Source organism: Motacilla alba, chromosome 10 (assembly GCF_015832195.1).
Source record: "Motacilla alba alba isolate MOTALB_02 chromosome 10, Motacilla_alba_V1.0_pri, whole genome shotgun sequence".
In the NCBI taxonomy this organism is placed as follows: Eukaryota; Metazoa; Chordata; class Aves; order Passeriformes; family Motacillidae; genus Motacilla; species Motacilla alba.
The window spans coordinates 15,213,728-15,233,046 of NC_052025.1; the positions used below are offsets into that span (position 1 = coordinate 15,213,728).

General features: G+C 39.8%; 1 protein-coding gene across 4 annotated transcripts in view; it reads left to right on the plus strand.

The window, feature by feature from the left end:
- The window catches only part of MCTP2 (multiple C2 and transmembrane domain containing 2), a 123,381-nt gene that overhangs the window by 56,090 nt on the left and 47,972 nt on the right, over nt 1–19,319 (plus strand). For all 4 annotated transcript variants that reach the window (XM_038146811.1, XM_038146810.1, XM_038146812.1 and 1 more), the window contains 4 exons: nt 4,814–5,000; nt 5,719–5,812; nt 9,564–9,666; nt 11,336–11,438. In XM_038146811.1, the coding sequence (XP_038002739.1) occupies nt 4,814–5,000; nt 5,719–5,812; nt 9,564–9,666; nt 11,336–11,438 (487 nt within the window). The remainder of the gene's footprint in view (nt 1–4,813; nt 5,001–5,718; nt 5,813–9,563; nt 9,667–11,335; nt 11,439–19,319) is intronic.

Consider the following 19,319-nt stretch of genomic DNA (forward strand, 5'->3'; position numbering starts at 1 on the left):
AGTTGAGTTTTGAGATTTCTGGATTTCACAACATCATTGTAAGAAATATTCTTTAGTAAAATGTTTGTGGGTTATATTCGGTCATTACACACAGCAGTGCAGCCAACTGCCCTCAAATAATTTGCATGGCTTTAAGGAAAAAACAAAATTTTCTGGATCTGGCTTAATAATTTTGTGGTCAATTTATGAATAGAGTTAGAATTCATTATGGTCCCTTCCAGCCTGTTCAACCCCCAACTGTGTTGGTTAAACCTTTAAATATATGCATGTTTTTAATATTTAAATGAAGTTGGAGGTGCTCACAGCAGAGTCAAATCTGATAAACTTTTGTGGCACGAAGACTCCTGTTAATTCCTTTAGACCCAGGATTTCAGATAGAATGGATGCCTTAAGACTCTGGAATATGGTTCTTCTCCTAGGCATAATTTGTTTTCAAGGTAAAATATTGTTCTTGAAATAGGACCTGAGGTGTCTGTGGAGAGCATGGAACATGTAGAAAAAGGAATGCCTTGGACCTCTGGTGCTGAGCACAAACACCTGGGGTGTTTGTCTGCTTCTGAATTAGTGAGGAAACATTTCATGTCACCCTTCTATCACAAAACAAACCCTCACTGTCAGTGCACATCACAAGCTAAATTATTACATTCAGCCTACCTGCAGTCTCCTCAGAGTTTCAGCTGGGTCCAATTTCTCTTCCTTGCTTAAAATCCCACAGCCTTGAGTGGTTCAGCTGCCGGCTCTGACACTGAGGGGTGGCTGCATTTTGGTGCTGTCTGAAATAATCCCTCTATTTAGTCTGCACAGGACTGTTAGTAACGTTTATTGAGTGCTTTTTGTGTCCTCTGGGAGGAGAGGCACGCTATAAACAGGAGAGGATGTTAATGTATATGAATAAACAAAGGTGTTAACGTGTGCAGAATTTGTCCAGGCAGAGTTAAATTGTTTATGCCAGGGTGTTAGAGAGTGTTTCTGCGTTAGGGGATATGTTCTGGAAAAAGAGATGCTGCAGAACGTTGAAGGGTTTTCTTTCACATATTTACCTCAAGAAGGAGATTTTACAAAAATTGCTAAGCTTAAGACCATGAGCTCTGAGACTGGAGTGCATCCAGTATCTTTATGATGAATGCCTCCAGGAAACTGTCTTTGCAATAAGAAGCAACTCGTGTTTTAAAGGCTGTGCTGTTGGGATGGAGCAGTAAAATCCCCATTATGGCTGCAACCAAAACCTTCCCTTAAATCTCACCAGGCTGTAGGATGAATCAGAAAAAACAAAATTTGTCCATTGAGTAAGTCATAATAAGACCTTACTAATTGTTCCCCTGACAACTATGGCATTTGAAATTTCAAGTATTAATCATAGGTACATCTTTCTGTACTTTCTGATAATTCTGATCTCTTTTGTGAAGGGCTTTCAAGAAGTCTGCAGGGGGTAAAGTGGCACTGTTGTGTACAGATTTTTTTGTATGTATTTAAAGATTCCTATTATAATTTGATTAACTGTGATTGGGAAAATGAAATACAACTCCATGGCTAATAAGAAGCTAACCTCAGCACCTTTTAGTGAAATTTTAACATATGATTCCCTGATAAACAAATATTTTAATCCCAAATTTTCTGTGTACTGTTCTCAAGTACTATTTCTCTGCAAAATGAATAAAAAAAGGGGAAAAGGAAGGTACAGGTGAGGGCTTTAAATCAGAAGAAGATTCTTAAATGAAAAACTAAAGCTGTACAGGACTAGAGGCTAATATAGAGGTGAAGACTTCAATACTGATCAAGAGGAGGAAGGAAAACATTCAGTTAATTGTGGTTAAAAGAAAGGAAAGTGGTACAGTTGTGAGCACAATGCATTCTTAACTTACAGAACTGCAGCCCCTATAGATTGTGCATGTAGCCACTTGTGTGAAAGATTATGTCTGAATTTAATATGTAATATAACAAAAAATGGCAACAAGTAGAGCTATTCTGTCCTAAGACAGGATTACTGTTGAGAATTTAACTCGGGAGATCATTTGTATCACCCAAAATAAAAATGTTGTGAGAGTTTTGCCCTTTGCATTCAGAGCAGGCAACTTTTAAACAAAAGTGGATTACCTCCATTAGTTTGATTCTTACCACTTTCCTGTGAAATAATTATGTGTAGTAAGATCTTGCAGATAGAAGGCTGAGGAAGAAGGAAGGGAAGAGTTTCTGTTTCGTGAGAATGAGGGAAGTGGTTTGGAAATCATTAGACTCGTTTTAATAGTGTAGAAGTGTTAGAGTGGAAATTGCTGAATTTATATAGTAAATTGAAGGTCTAATTGTTTTACCAAGCTGCATTCTCTGCAGTCTGATTGTATAACCTAAATGAAACAGAGTGTCTTTCTTTTTTTTTGTTTTTCTTTAAGCCTTTTGCCAGTGCAAATGTGGATTTTCTTTTCTCACAAGATTTTTTTTTTTCTCACAAGAAAATACAGGCATACCTTGAGTGAACACAGATGTTTTAAGGAAAGTTAGTTTGCACAGAAATCAGACATGATTTGAGGAAGAAATATTTACTCTTCACCTCCTGCTGTTTTCCCCTCCACATGTGCATCCCTCTGACCCCCACACCCTTATACTCCATCTTTAACCTTATGCTAATCAAATACTTATAAGAGGAGAAGCAATTCCAATTTGCCAAAACAAGATAGAATTATATTTAACTATGCCTTTGACATCTGATGGAGTTCGAGGTTATCTATTGGTGGGAGATGCTCTTGTCTGAACAAGCTGTGTTTGCTGTCTTACTCCGTGGAAAGTTTTAAACATAAAAACGAACTGCAGCTTTTCCCAGCTTTTTGTGGACTGCATTGAGTGGGTGGTGTATGAAATGCTGATGTGGGAGACATGGCCTCTGTTGCCAGCTGAACCACAGAGCAGCTGGGTGACCTTGAGATTTCCCCTCTCCTTCCTTTAGTTTCTGCATCTAGAAAAAAACCCAAACCAAAACAAAAAACCAAACTCCAAGATAAGGATGCATCCCCCCTTTTGTGCAGATACCCAAAGTATCACTGGAATTGCTGCAGCCTGAGACACAGTGGTGTTAATGCAGCCAAGGTGATGTTGACCTCCAGTGTGGAAGTGATAAGGGCTTTTTCTCAGAAAGAAATAAGGTCTTTTTCTCTCTCTTTGTTGTTGTTTTGTTTTCCTTCCTGCTGTAACTTTTCCTGTCATATTTCTCTGAAGAGTCTAGGTGTAGCAATGAGCTTTAAATGCAACCTCTCACACTTGGAAATGGTGTTGAGAGGCAGCCTACGCGTCGAGCCCTCTTGGTACTCTGCCTGGTTTATTTTCCTTCTCTTTCAAAGCACTTGAAAGCAGTTAATAAGAGTAAACTTGAAACCTATTGTACCTCCAGAGCAGTAGAGAGAAAAGAGCACACTTAAGGCAAAGTCATTCCCGTTGATTGTGGTCAGAGGAAGCTTAAGGAGTTGTGTTTTAATACACAGAGCTACTGGACAGCTTAGAAACTCATCAGAGCAGTGGCTTTTACTTCATAACATGGTTTCTTGGGTTCTCAGGCTGAAATGTTTTGAGATTTTTTTTTCCTCTTTTTTTTCACCCCCTTTAGCATTCACAGAAAATAGGCTGTTAAGAAGCGGAAAGCATGCAATTTATAGCAGATGGGCATAAACTGCTCCAGCTCTACTACTGGAATGGGATCAATCAGGAACACTACATGCACCATTTACCCAGAAGAAACACACCTGGGGGAACCCTGTGGAATTTTAGCCTATTAAGACAACACCTTAACAAGTTTAGTTTAAATAAAAACTTGTCGGCAGGCATTAAGTGAAGCAAAACTCCTCGCTCTCCATCAGCCACTGCCCATCCCTTTGAGGAATGTTCCTCCTCTTGCAGTGTGGCAGCAAACCTTTTCCTTCCTTTTTTTTGTTGTGATTTTTTGGGTTTTTTTTTGTTTGTTTGTTTTGTTTTGTTTAGTTTTTTTACCCTTTTTTTCATCTGTAACTTTTGCTCAGCCTGTTCTTACGAGCCAAGCCCCACGGAGGTTCAAGAAAGTTCCACTCCATTTACTGGACTTCTAAATAGAAGGCATTTAGCTGAGCCAAGTGATTAGACTTTTTGTTGCATTTAACCACTCTCTTAATGTATAACTGGCTGCCTGGTGATCTCTCTGCTTTAGCCCATGCTCATATTTTATTGTTGTCTCTCTATGAATGTATCTCTTTTATCCTCTTTATTTTTATTTTTGGAGGAAGCATCAGGTTAATGATACATATTACGTGCAGGGAGTGGGTAGCGGGGATTTTTAAGACAATCCTTCCCTTTGGGAAATATAACAGTACACTGAAAATGTAGCTGTTGTAAGGCTTGTAAAAGAGATTGGGGCATACAGTATAATGTAGCATAAAATGGAGAATGTGACTTCAAAGAAACTAGTCTATTTTAGGCTAATGTTTTAAATTTTGCATTTGCCCCCTTTCTTTTCCCCCAGGTGAAGTTGAATTGTGTTTCAAATCCATCACAAAACACTGGGGGATTTTTGAGGGGAAGTGAGGCAGGCCAGAGTTAAGTTTTCCTCCTGTACTTGCAGCCCAAACCTTTTACTTCCTCTTACCAGTATAAAGACCAGAAAGCAAAATCTGACAGTAAGTGCAATAGAATCTACCTAATTGGTTTCCTGTCTTAAATTTTGGGATGTTTTTCTTTTTTGCACTGAAGAAGCAGAAAGTTTTGGTGCCTGCTTGCTGCTGAAATCAATATAAATGTTGCTTTATTTTTTTTTTTGCCATCTCTTTTTCCTTATTAACCCTTGGCAATGTCGTTCCAGGTGCCACGTTGACATTACTGCCCTGCCAACAAAGCAGACCACCTGCTTGGAGCTGCCTCTGGAGAAACACCCAGGGTCCCTGCTGATGCTGATTGCTGTTGCCCCATGTACAGGAGTGTCTATCTCTGATCTGTGTGTCTGTCCCTTGGGAGACCCCAATGAACGGCAGCAGATTTCTCAGCGTTATGTGAGTTTGTCTTTTTTTTTCTTTTTCTCTTTTTAAATTTTTTTTTTTTATTTTGAAATAGTCAAAATTGCAGAAAAAAAATTCTCTGGTCATAATGACCTGTCCCCTACCAAAGAAAACTGTTAAATGGTGTAGTTGCATGTTGAATGACAAGGAGATTGGCAGGGCAGATAGACCCAAGCAATTTGGCTGTTTGTATTTGTTGAGTTTTAAACTAATGCTGTTCCTTGCAAACTTGAATTGTATTAGGAGATTATCATGGGGTATGAGACACTGAATATCATGAAGAGATAATAATATAATTAGCTTTATTCCCTCCTTTGGGAAGGTTATTTTATGGACTTTAAATGTTGGGAGATAAAGCTTTGTGATGGCTTCCACGTCCTCAAAAGCTGGTCAGGATGGAATAAGTGTATTTCAGTTTGTGCCTGAGGAGGTTTAGATTAGATATTAGGGAACATTTCTTCACCAAAAGGGTTCAGCACTGGAACTTGCTGCCCAGAGAAGTGGTTGAGTCATCAGTGCTGGAGGTATTTAAAAGATGGGTAGATGTAGCTTTTAGGGACATGGTTTAGTGGTGGGCATGGCAGTGCAGGGTTAGTTGTGGAACTTGATGATCTCAGAGGTCTGATTCTGTGATAAGCTATTTAGTGGTCCATAGTCTCTATTTGTTACTGAATTACAAGCAAAATACATCTTTATGCTTTTCTCCTTGCAGTGTATAAAGAATTCCTTTCGGGACATGAAGGACGTTGGCTTCTTACAAGTCAAAGTTTTAAAAGCAGTGGACCTGATGGCAGCAGATTTTTCAGGTATTTTATTTCTGTTTTGCAGCATATGATGCTGTAATATATTGCAAATGATCAGTTGATCAAGGAAAAGTAAATCATCCCATCATCTGTCCAGCACTGAAACCTGCCTCAGGGAGCTGAGATACCAAATGGCTTTGACTGCCAAAATATTTGGGAAGGTCCAGTGGATGGAGATCTTAATTTCCCATTAGACCTGAGCAATCTGACAGATAACTTTTAAACAGCACATCATGCTAAGTGTTTTTTCCATCAGGAATATGTAAAGTAAGAGTTGATACACGGCGGTGCTGCTTGGAGAGCACCTGCAAAGCAAAGCCTCTCCATCTTCCATCAGGTGTCTTGTGAGTTGGGAGCAAGACTGAAAGATGTTGGGGTGTCTGATGTGGTGCTGGGTGTGTGGGTTTGGGTGGTGCTGCGGGCTGTCGCCGGAAAGAGAAAACCTGTCAGCAATGGGGCTGCGAGTGTGGTGCTTTCTCTTAGAGCTTATTTGAGCCTTCACTTTGGGATGACCTTTTTGGTGCTCTTACTCCATGAAAAATATGGATTTTCCACTGAGCTGTTCCTCAGGTTGTGCTTGGTCCTGACAGCAGTGGACACTAACACCTTTTAAAACCACACCTTTATATTGTACCTCTGGGGAAAGTCTAGGAGGTTGATACTTCTCTGTAGCGACTGCCTGGGTATTATTATTTTTATTATCATCTTCTCCAGCATTCTGGAGACCTTTTAATTTCCCTCTCTATCTCACAGCAGCTCATAATTCACAGGCACAGCATTGTGTGTTGTGTATTTGCTGACACAGTCATTTTTTAAAGATAACTTGTTGATAAAGGCAGGCAAGATGGTAGAGGGAAAACATTTTTGCCCCATTCCCTTGTTTTTGTGAAGGCATTGTTACATAAGAGAATGCTGCTCCTAAAAAAAGGAGCAAAGGAGAAAGCCCACGATTAAACATGGTACTGTTCTAGGGCCATATTCAATTCACTGCTAACCCTGAATTGGAAAAAAATGTTTACTGCAGAGAGCAGCACTTTAAGGAACTGAAGAACTTAATTTGAAAAAAACCAAAAAACAAACCAAAACACGTCAATAATGAAAGGTAACTTCTAAAGAAATCCATATCTAAATTGACATAATATACAGGTCCATATGGAATTAGGAGTGTGACTGAACCTTGCTGAGTAATTTAATTTGATAAGTGTAGCACAGCAGAATGGCCCCAGCTTTGCTGTGTGCCAAAAGTTACATCTAGAAATACGTGGAGTTTTAATATAGGCAGAATTCGTGGAAAGAGCTGAGCCCAGAAGGTTATTTACCCTCTGGAAAACTTTGCTGGTGCTGAAGCAGTTGCATCAGTGATGGATTTGGCCCCCTCTCCCTCAGTACTCAAACAGGAGCATGTGGGTGGATAATGAACATTGGAAGAGACACGCAGGTTCTTGATTCTGCAATTCAAAGACTTTCCATACAGAGTATGTGATACACATTCCTTGTGCATAGCACAGAATGAAATTCTGCTTAAGTAAAAGGTTACTCAGTCTGTCATTATATTCAAAATAACCCAGGCTTTGAGCCTGATTCATGAAGCAAATGACAAATTGTTTTTCAATGGCAGTGCTGAAAATATCCTAGTATTATGCTGTAATAGACCCACCAAATTGCAAAAGGATGCAGCCATTTTAGGTAAAAATAGCATAATTTCTGATCATGAAATGAGAGACATAAAGATTAATTATCTGTTCTGAGCCATTCATAAATGATTAGTGCAGCAATTATGGGCTTCCATAATAGAGCCCTCCTAGAGCAGTGCCATATTTCCTGCATTGCCAAGGAGACTGCTCAGATTTATTGTTATTGATAAAAGTAAATTCAAAGTCCCAGCTAAAAATCTAATAAAGAGAAAATCACAGAGGGAATCAGAGGTACAAAGATTTCCAAGAGTTAATAGAGGAGCAGTGTGAGCAGGTAGTGTCCCCTCCCTGTCCCTTCCCGTAGCAGCCATGAGTCTTAAATCCCCCTAGTCCTGCAGCCCAGTGGGTATGATGGGTGTAATGCCACCTTATACCTTATTCCCACAGTAAAGATTGGATTTTGGTGTGCTTGGGATTTCTGTATGTTGTCATCATAGATTTTAATTGCAAGTTTTTAGCCTGCTGTAATAATAGTGATCAGAAAACACACACTATCTGCTTTGGTTTCTAACAAAAAGTGTTCTGGAAATCCATATTTTACTCTTGGGCATAAATTTTTGGGCTGGTTTCCAGACAGCTGTATCATATATGTAGAAGCTCTTCACCCACAGCTAGCCCAGTTTGAGCCTTCCATACTTTTATATTCCTAGATAATAGTCCTGTTGATGTGGAAATGACTTTTTCTGCTTTGTTGGATGTTTTCTGTGTACGCTTGAGAGTTCTTCTCAAACACTGCATTTGCTCACTGACCAAAAAATAGCATTCAGAATACCAAATTATACAGTGGGATTGTTTTTGGCATATACCAGTTTGCATTTGAAGCAGTTTCTCTGAAAGGCTACATGCATTTTCCACACTATCAGGGAATGGGCATGTAAGCTGAAAAGGAGAAGACAAATAGATTCCAGTAATACACATGGTCTTTAAACTTTACCAATATTGACTAGTTAATACCCACTGTTTACATACTGAAAAGATTCTTGTTTGGTTTATAAACTTCTGAGAGTAAGACTCTTAAAAGCTCTGCATTAATAATACAGAAAATAAGGATTAAGGAAAGGACAGCTTTTGCTTAAATAGCTTGTTTGTCTGATATCTAAATCCCTACATTGCTGACATATTTAGTTGCCTACATAGAAGTTAGGCTGGAGTGTCTGTGGCTGAGTTGTACATGAGCATTGGAGATGAGATTAAATCAGATACTGAGCCAGACATGCTGATAAGGGGCCACTCTGCTCACAAAGGAAACTGCTGAGCTGCAATGAGTTGGTAAAACTACAAATTCATTTAATGTGAGGGATCAAAAAATACATTAGCGAACATGTGTTCACCTAATACATTCCATGTTGACATCCTTCTTTAGAGAGGAGGAGGTTATTTTGCCTTTTTTTGTTTTGTTTTGTTTTTGTTTTCTTTTGTTTTGTTGGGGGTGTGCTCTGTTTGTTTGCTGTAAGTACAATACTTGGATCATGCATGGATTCTCCAGTTGATGTTGGGTTTTGTTTGAACTGTGGCACGGTGTAGAGCCTTCATAGCTTCGAGGACTTGCTCACATGGAACTAATTGAAGAAATGCTTCTGATTTCAGTCAGTGTTGTGCTTCTTTTCTCATGATGTGGATACTTAATCCTGTAATCAACTGAAGAAGACCACAGGCTCTAAGCAGAGGATAAAACAGGGAGTGTAACTGCAGCACTGCTCCTTCCCTGGCTCAGAGCAATGCTGCTGCTTTCCTAAGGGCAGCTGAGTCATTGCCACCATGAGCAGATTTTTCTTGCTGTAAGGACTGAGGGATGATTCACTGAAGGTCTCAGATTTAAGGTATTAGAGTGAAGCCCCCTGAGTGAGCTGTAAGGTAAGTGCTGGAGTTTCCAGAACTGGGGCTGATCAGAGATACTGGTTTTTTTTTGGCGAGTCATTCCAACAGAATGGGCCACTTTGCAGTTGCTTTAATGGATCTAATTTTATTAAACCAATCACTTCCTCAGACCTACTGCAAAGAAAGAGTCTGCATACTAAATACCATAACTAGTCCACTTAATTTTCCTTTCCTTTCCCTAGGCAAAAGTGATCCTTTCTGTGTCTTGGAGCTGGGAAACGACATGCTTCAAACCCACACCGTTTACAAGAACCTCAACCCAGAGTGGAACAAAGTTTTCACATTGTAAGTGGATTGCTTTGGAAACCATGCAGCAGCTCCACTTAGCAGCTTAACTAGGAAAGATATTGACTTTGGGAAAATGCAAAGGTCAAGTTTAAGATATGTCATTTTTTTCATAGTCAGAGAGGATGTTGGAGAAATCTCAAATATAACTTAATTAAAGCCTTTTGCCTTTTACTAGTTCTTGCATGGAGTTTATTAATAGAAGTCATTAAAAGAAAAATTACTGTGATATTTATAGGAAGAATCATGACTAGACATAATGGAGTCATAGTTTGATCCAAGAGATAATGTAACAGAAAGCTGAGACCATATACTCACGCCTACATTTTCCGTAACTTAAAATAAAATATGTTTCATTGAACCTTGGTAGAATCCTTGTTTAATTTGAAGTAGGTAGAGAATTAGAGCTCATGTTGGTGTTGGTCTATCTTCTGAATTTAAAATAGTCAAACGCTCCAAATTAGATGCCTAAATTTTTATGGAATTCAAGGTATTCTTTTATTTGTCACTTTATTAATAATAAAAAGTTATAATTTCGGTATTGCTTTTAGGCAGCCCAATTTTTTAATCTTGCTCTATGCTGACAAAGGTTTTTGAGAGTAAGTGAGTGAGATAAACGTCTCCCAAGACTGCAGCAGTCTGTGCAAAGGCTGGCAGTGAAGCATTTGTGACATTTGCCTCTGTCCACTGGAAGAACAGTTTGAAAATTATGAACTTTTTGCTAAAGCAACATTCATAAATACTAGGCTTGATGAGAACACAAGAAAAACTATCTGATTTCTTTAATAGAAATACTTTGCTGTATTTCTGTTTAACTCAGGAGTGCAGCTGAATGCTTGTCTTTTGGAGTCCTTTCTCTTTCTTTGTTCTCAAGAAGCTTCCACTCATCACTGTTTTTTCTGAGACTGTGCCAGCAGATGAGTCTTGTCGGATGTTCAGCCAGCAAAATAAATCCAATAACAATCCAAATTTATTTTATTTAAAAAGAAAGTTTGTGTCTGTACTTCCTGTGGGTCTCAGAAATGTCAGCTATGGACTCTCTCTAACTTTCTTACTAATGTTGCCTGGCTGATCCAAGCACCAAACCTGCAGAGCCAGTCAGGCACTTGCATCTCTCCTTAGATTTTTGTCCATTTAAAAAATAAAATGAATTAAGCCCCTCAAAAGCTATTGATTACTCAGATTTATTTTGGAGCAGTGTGGATTGTTTTGGGCGGATGAGTGCGTTTTAGCTGGACCTTTCAGTATCACTACAAAGTCATCCCCATTATATCCAGGTTTTCTGCAATACCCTTATCTGTGTGTGTCACTGTGCAGTTTCAATGCAATGAAACTTGGGTTTGAATTCAGCCCTTGACCTCTCCCAGCACCAGCATTTTCTGTTGGAGAGCTGAGTTTTACATTGATAGCATCACCAATACAAAAAACACCAAAGAGTCACTGTCTGGTAGTTTCTTCACCTAGTTATGCAACTGAAGCATGAGGGGGAAGCTTGGGGAATGCCCATCACTTGATTCATTTTGGGGAGGAATTTAATTAAATTCTAGTTATATACCCCAAGGTAATACAAACTTAATTAGTAAAACAGTAGTCTCAGATCTTTGTGGAGGAGACTTTGTGCCTGTGTATTGAATATTATTTTTTATGTGTCTGCACCTTTTTGTTCCAGCCCTATTAAAGATATTCATGATGTTCTGGAGGTGACAGTGTTTGATGAAGATGGAGACAAACCCCCTGATTTCCTTGGGAAAGTTGCCATCCCTTTGCTGTCTGTAAGTTACCTTTACCACATGTATCATGGTTGGCTGAGAACAAGTTGCATTTTTTTCCCCCTTAAGCACAAAACCCCACAGATTTAAACAGGTTTTGTGATCTATACATGCCTTAGTTGGCAGTGTTTATAATTCTCCTTAGTGTAACAAGCATCGTCAACCCATCTTAGTACAAATTTGGTTGATTGGAAAGCAAATTGCAGAAATGTCTGTACTTCATCTGTGCCATGTAGGTCTGAGAATATAATTGAGTTGTTCTGTGTGTTTCCACATCATCTTCTGAAGGTAACATTTTAAACATGTCCTTGTTCTGTCTTGCTTCTTTTTACTCCAAGAAAGTAATTGCACATCGCAGTAGGATTGACTAGAGATAGCTGTTGTTATTGGCACAGCTGAAGGAAATTACCTAAAAGGGGTGTTTTCCACTCCATAGTGCTTTTAAAGACTGGTGGCTTTTGTTCTGTAAACAAATACGTGAGGAGTGAGCGCTACCATGGGAGTGCAAAATCAAAACTGGAAACAAAGCGAGCTCAGGGGAAAGTGGTTGCTCTGGAGATTAAGGAGAGTTGAAGCTTTTTCAGAAACAGCCAAAAAAAGGCCAAGCTAAAGAGAGTGGAACATGAAAAGATGATTAAAAGACTTTAATAGAGGAATGGGGGAAAAGCAGCTTTGTGTTTGGTAAGACTGATTTAATTTTGAAACAAGACTGGTAGTATTAGTGAGCAAACCAGATCAAGAGGATGTAAACAGCTCCATGTGTATGTGCAGTGTCACAGAAGGTTCTGGTAGTTTTTACTGTAACATGTAGGAAGAGCTTTCTAGGCTGTGGCTTATTAAATCAATTAGTAGATGAGGCTTGAAACATCATGGGACTCTTGTGTCATATTAGCCAAGTTGTGTAAACAGGTTTAGCTGTAAGCATGGGGTTTGCTGTGAGTTGGGAGGCAGTGATGCTTTGCAGGAGTTCCCTGTGCCGAGGGGATGCTGTGACAGATATTTGTGCAGTTGAGCCCTGTGCAGGAGTGTGAGGTGATGATTTGCTGTACAAACATGCTGGTGTTATTCTCGGGGTTGTCCTGTGCTGGAGGTGGATTCCACGATCCTTGTGAGTCCCTTTCAAGTCAGGGTATTCCATGATGACATTTTTGCTTTCCATATATAACCACAGCAGCACAGGCTGTAGTGAGATGCTTTTGGGTATGCTCGGTGTGATGCTGCATGATAGCACTCTCAAATAGGCAGATGGTGGATCCTGATTGAAAACTGCAGAGTACAAAATTGCAGTCTTGTTTTGAAACATCCCTGTGAAAGCAGATTCACCTCTGCAGAAAGGCTGCCACACATCTTCCAGGGTTGAGGCAAGAGTTTGTCTTTGAGTTTTAGATGTCGGCTGCTGGAGGAGAAGGCAGTGATGGATTTGTGGGGCTCTGTCCCAGCAGAGACTGGAGAAATTGGAGATTTCTAGAGGGAAAGCAAAGATCCCCTCTGGTCAAGGCAGGCCATATAAACCTCACAGCATCAGCACAGTTTAGGTAAGGGACCAGTCAAGATCAGAGAGGGGGACTGAAACATTTCGTATTTCCAAATAAATAATGAACTGCCCAGAAAACTCTTGAACTGACTTAGAGGATATGATCCCAAACTAGAGAATGCTTTATAGGGGTAAGGAAATAGGTCTGTGTGCTCCAGTTTTGTTGTGATTTTCTCTAAATAAGTGTATTTCTTGTACATGTGAATTAAAACCAATGTGGCTTCTGAATCTCTTCACAAAAGTGTATATGCTTTCATCTACCCTGTGCTGTGCACGCTGGGGTCTGAAACAGGGGAACCCCAGCAATTTGGGGATACGAAGAGCCTAAGATACAGGATCTGAGGAGTAAATACTGAGCTCTCAGTGGCCCACATGCTGTTGTGAGCTTTGCAATGCTCTTCCCTCAGACTACGTGATCTTTTTGGGGATATTTTAGATTGTTCATCTATTTTTGTAGCTTGAGTTGTCGCTGTCTTCTATTTTAGAATAATACCAGAGTCAGTTGGGCATGGACGATTATTTGATGTTTACAGGGAGGAAAAAACCTCTTAACATCTTTTATTCCATTTTCGATCACTTTGTTAATTTCTCCCCAAGTCCTCGTATCTCTGATGTTACTGGAAGAGAGTGGCTGGAGCAGCTGCTCTCCTGCAGACCCAGTGCTTGCCAAATGGCCTGCATGATCGGCAGCAGGCTGTGTGGGCTCACAGTGAGAAGATGTTAGATTTGGATTTTCTGTTGATTTTATAGGCATTTGTCAAGTATCCCTTAGGAAGCATGTAACAAGGCAGAGGAGGGGAGTGCATGTGTGTGGTAATGTCCAAACTATTCAGTGTAGGTTTTTCTGTGTCCAAGGTTTGGGACAAAAAATAAAATAAAATAAAAATTGTTTATGCTTTCCCTTGCCAACTGATCTTCTTCCTTCCCATCCAAACTTCTCTGCCTCCTATTTCAGTCAAATCTAGTGTAAATATACTCATCTCTGCTTCTGATTAAAAACATTTTGCACCTATTAACTTGGTCTGCTCAGACAGAGAACTGTAATTTTCTAAGCTCTTTTTCTTCAAATAGGAATTTCAATGTATGTTGTCATTTTGACTGTAACTTTGAATGTATCCTTTGAACCATTTAGATAAATATACTAAAACAGAACAAAAGTTAAAGACTCAAGGAAGCCTCACAACTATGTAGATTTAATTTCTGTAGGTAATCAGGCCTAATATTTGCCTGGCATTGAATTGTCTTTTCAAAATAGATGTGCTTTTGCCATTCTTTTTTCCTGTTAAAAATGCACAAGTTTGACTTGTGAGCTGTCAGCACGTGAAGTAAGTTTACTTCAGGAATTGTTCATGGATGACTAGATCCTTTTCGTAATGAAAAATTGCCTTGAATAAAGTATGTGTTGGAGGGATATGAAATGTTTAATTATTTTGACACCGAATTTTGGGTTAAATGTGTTCAGTAGTCCCACACTGGCATTTTGCAAACATGACTACACCCTCATCATCACATTAGCACAGGAATAACCTTACAACATAAAAATTCAGGGATGGTGAAATTATGTATTCTTTCTGTTCATCCTTGACTGTGATGTAGGGTTATTACAGGAACCAAATAAGAAAAATAAAAAGCTGGGCAGCATGAGAAAAGTTTTAAGGTGCCAAATGATGAATAAAGCTGCAAACTTCACATTCTGGTAGATGTGATAAAGCAGAATTGGATAAATGCACATTTTGCTAGCAATAAACTGAATTTGGGGACAGACGGAGAGGAGTTTGTGGTTTAGCTTTAACTTTCCCATGTTGATCAACCTGTTGTACTTTTTTTTCTCCGTTCTTTTTGTCAAAGTACTGTCCTCCTCTAAAGCATGTGTGAGACCTCATCTCAAACACTGCTCTGGTCACCCACATTCACAGTTTACACTAGGAAAGAAACAAATTAGTGCTCCCACTGTATCCAGCAAAATGGATCCTTCTCTTGCCAGATGTGACCCACAGAGTATGGCCTGGCCAAACCTTGGGCTGGGAGGGAGATTTTGGAGTGTGGGGAGTGAAAGGGGAAGCCCATGAGCACTGAGCAGAGCAAGCTTTTATGCCAGAAACTGGAGAAGAACCCGGGCAATGGAGAAGTAGGGCAAAAACTTTATTACTTCAAGAAAGAAGTTTGATAGGTTTTAGAAGTTTTGTAGGTTCTGGGGGACTTGAACTAATTATCAAAGAAGTTCTTTCTGTCTCTGTGTTCCTTTGTGTCCTAGATCTTAGTAAAGGCAACCGTGTGTCTTTGTGAGGGTCTGTCTTTTTTCTTCTGCTTCAAGAGACTCCTATCTCCTAGAAGGCTGCAAGTTATTAGAGACGTGGGAGCATATAGTGTGCTTCAATGGATTTGAAAGCAGAGTATATCAAATATCCTCATGCAGAAAGGCCTTTGAGTGAGAAGTTGTAGCACAGAATGGAATGTGTTTTTTATCTGCTGGATTATCAGGTCAGAGTAGTCCTCAGCTGCACCCTTTTTTCCAGCCAACAGGAAGAAGTCTGTGAAATATTCTCAAGTGCCAGTCAAGGTCAGTAGCCAACAATACACTGAAAACAAGGAGTGTGCCTTTGGCAAGCTTGATTGTCTAAAGCATGGCCTGGATTCAGAGAGCAGACACCTGATGATTGCACTTACTTAGCACTTGACCATAAGTGCACAGTCCTTTCCAGGAGAAAGTTTTAGAGTTTGAGAAAAGTGAAATTGCTGTGTTTACGCAATGGAGGCAGCTGTGGAGTGTGCTGTCTGTTCTGACTTTTATCCTGATCATGAACCAGGATTTTTGGAATGGGGAAAAATCCCCCACCTCTCTTCCAGGGAAAACAACGGCTTGTTTCTGGCATTAGATTCTCCCCCAGCAACTCGCTGCTGACTGAAAAAATACCAACAGGGATGTTGTCTCAAGTATCACCTAGGATCCTTGTGCTCCCAGGGTTTTCAGCTCCTCCTCAGACTGGCTTGAAGCCCTCATATGAAAGCCCTGCCTGCTTTCTTTCAGTCCATCAGCTCCATATCTCTTTGGTCTTTGGATAGCAGTCCTCTGCCAAAAACCCCAATCTCCATTCCACTTTGGATCCCACAGGAGGTTGTTCAAAGTGAAGTGTTTGGGGTAAAGAGTTTTGGGGTGAAGGAACAAGCATTTTGTACAAAATTGGTTTGGTGCCTATGGCAAGACTGGGGAGGAACAAACCCCTCTTTATTCACGTGCAGGTGGATCAAATATGTGGCTTGCTTTCATCTTTTCCTGGGGAAATACGCCCTTTGATAAGGGGAGGTGTGTGTCTATTACAAGACAGCTTTATGTTATGCAGGGCAAATGGGATGACATTGTGCATCAGCAATGAGCTCAAGCAGGAATATCAGAGGTCCCAAATGCTTTAGATGAATTACCCTTGGAGAGTAGCCATTACCCTCTCCACACGTCACAGGTGTTGATGTACAGAGGTTTAACCCAGCGTTCTTCTGTCAGGTCATCAATATATGACATTGAATCTGCATCAAAGCTGGATACAGAGTGAAGTTTTCTTAAAATCAATGTAAAAAAAAAGCCTCTAAACCATATTTCTTTAAGACAAGAGCAATGAAAAAACACGCTTTGCTGCGTAAGGGTCCTGTCTTCTCCGTGTTTTGTGTCATATCAATCTTGGCTTTTGCTATTTCATTAAAATTCCCAAGCGGTCAGAAGGTTGTTGCTTAATAGATTTAGCATTGGCTGGCTACATCAATACTGTGTTTAGTCACATTTGTTTTACTGGGGACATCTGTGCAAAGAGTTTAGCAAATATATTCATTCATTTGAGAGGAACCTGGTGCACTTTGGACCTTGACTGGATGGTGGTCTCGTGCACCTCAACATTTCCTTCAGTTAGAGGCAACTTCGGGGAGTGTTTTGCCTCAAGTGCCTCTGTAGGTTGAAATATTTATTGCAAAAAAGAATTTCAGCTTTTCTTCCAACTGATAATTTCCTTTTCGTGGCCCTGTATGGAGAAGGGATTTGATAGAGAATATACAGTTCTTTCTGTGAAAATATGGATGTCATTTTGTCTTTCTGTGTTGATTCAGAAGAGGGAAATACCCCAAATATCAGAAATTCCCATGGGATGAAAATCCAGACTATTTTTCTGATGATGACCTTGCAAAATGCAGCATGTGGGTGTGGTAAGCACTGCTATCCTGGTGTTAATCGCAGGGTTATGGGCAGTCTTGCTTGGTGCTTGAGCCCCAGTAAGCTATTTAAGAAGCTTTCAGAGAATGCAGGCATTAGTATTCAGTGAGGATATAAAGCATCATCAATAAAGGAATAATATTGATTATGTCTCTTTAAGGTGCTTACCCGCAGATATTTTCACATTCAATTTGAATATTCCCTTCCCTTCCTTTTCCCATAAGTAGATGTTAAGCAGTTTTAGAACAGTTATCAGAACTACTGATTGAGACGAATCTGTGTGACATCATCAGGTTTGTAGCAAAAGGTGTTTGGGTCACAGAAGAAACCTGATCTTTCTGACATTGAGGTTCATCCCACCACCCCAGCTCTGTCTGCTCTTCTCCACAGCTGGAGGGAGCATTTGAGCAGTCTTTGGGGACAGCAGAGACTGGAGGAAAGCACCCAGAGAGCAGAAAGAAATAGATGCAAAATGAAATTATTGTAACTGTTTGTCTCTCAGGTTGGGGGAGAAGCTGAACAGAATCTGAACTATGCCCCAAGAACAGGATGCAATGAAAATGAGGAGTATTTATGGCTCTTCTGCATGTTTTCTTGCGAGCACAGCTGAGACATGCCACCAGTGTAATCTCCATGCAGTCATGGGTCTTAGCATTACCCTGTACCTTTTGTTGAATCATGCTGCCCTAGCACAGTGCCAAAACTGTAAGGGAGTCTTCTGTTTCACTTATTTTTCTGGGTTTTCTTTCCTTTTTATCCAAATGAAAATGCAGTGGAGACAGGCCATTTCATAGCCTGCCATTCTTTTGTGCTTTTTTCCCTCTGAAGGAAGTCTGAAGCTAAAATATCTGTATGAATGTTTAGTCCTAGCCTGTGTTATATTTGCACATCTTTATCCAGACAGTTTGAACACTTAGAATTAAATATGTCAAATAAATCTGACTCTAAAACTTTATTTGCACTGCATTACTTCCTGCCCTGTTCAATTTAAGAATAGCAGCAATAATAATAATGACACCATTCAAGAAGTTTCCCAAGCAACCCCTATTTACAAATACAGAGGTGGAAATTATTTGTTGCTGATTTAAATCTTATTGTTTGAAAACACCTGCAGACATACCCAAAATGTTTGATTCAGCTCCAGCTCTTAAAATGAAGAGTCCTTTTCCCAAAGCATTTTTTTTGAGTGCAGAAGACCACAGTATCAGGCTCAAACACTCAGAAACATTTCTTTTCCTTTTTTCTGTCAATTTAGCTCTGTGTCACATTTCTTTTCCTTGTGAGTTATGCTCTTGAAAGATGTAAGAAAGAAATATATCCCAAAGAATATAAAGAGGCTTTCCCACTAGCTGTTGCTTCTGGTATAACTGGCTGAGATGTGATGAGAAATATATATACCTGAAATACAAGGAAATTCAGCTCCAAAATGAATAACCATGGGGAATCCAGAATTAGGATATTGTGATATATACTGGACATCTGCATCTCTGCAGACACACTGGGAATAAAGTACATTCTGTCCTGTCACAGCAGAATCTATGAATCAAAGCTCAGCCTAAGCCTGTTGCTGGGGCATCCTCTTGCACCAAGAACCTCAAACCAAATCATTCTGTCTCAGTATTCTTGCCTTCAGTAAAACCATTTATCCTTTAATTTTTAAAATGTAACAAAATCACTATTTTCCAAACAGAATTTTGTTTTCATTCAGTAAATTAAATTTTTTTTGCCTTTTTTTTTTTTTGAAGGGGGGAAAAGCAAACTGGTGAGAGAGCAGAAACCTTTATGAGGGGTTGACAATGCTGTGTGTGGCAGTTGGCCCAAGGACCTTCTGATGCCAGTCCATTTGGCCCTAGAAAAGAGTTTAACCACTTTGGCAGCTCTTCTTCTTTGAGGCTGCAGGACTGCAAAATGGTTTTTTACCTGCCCCTTTCCTGCAGCATCATTTGCTGCCAGCTCCAGCACTTTGTGTGCTCTCTTGTGGTGAAAGCAGAGGTGCTTTGTGATCAGTTTAGTGTTATTGGTTTTATTTATTAGTATTAAATGAATTCCACATAGGTCTCTGTAACTGTAGAGGTTTGGGTGAGAAAATAGGAAATAGGTGAAGCTCCTGGCCCTACACCACTGAGGATGCTGGTCCTTGTGAGATCCCTCTTCC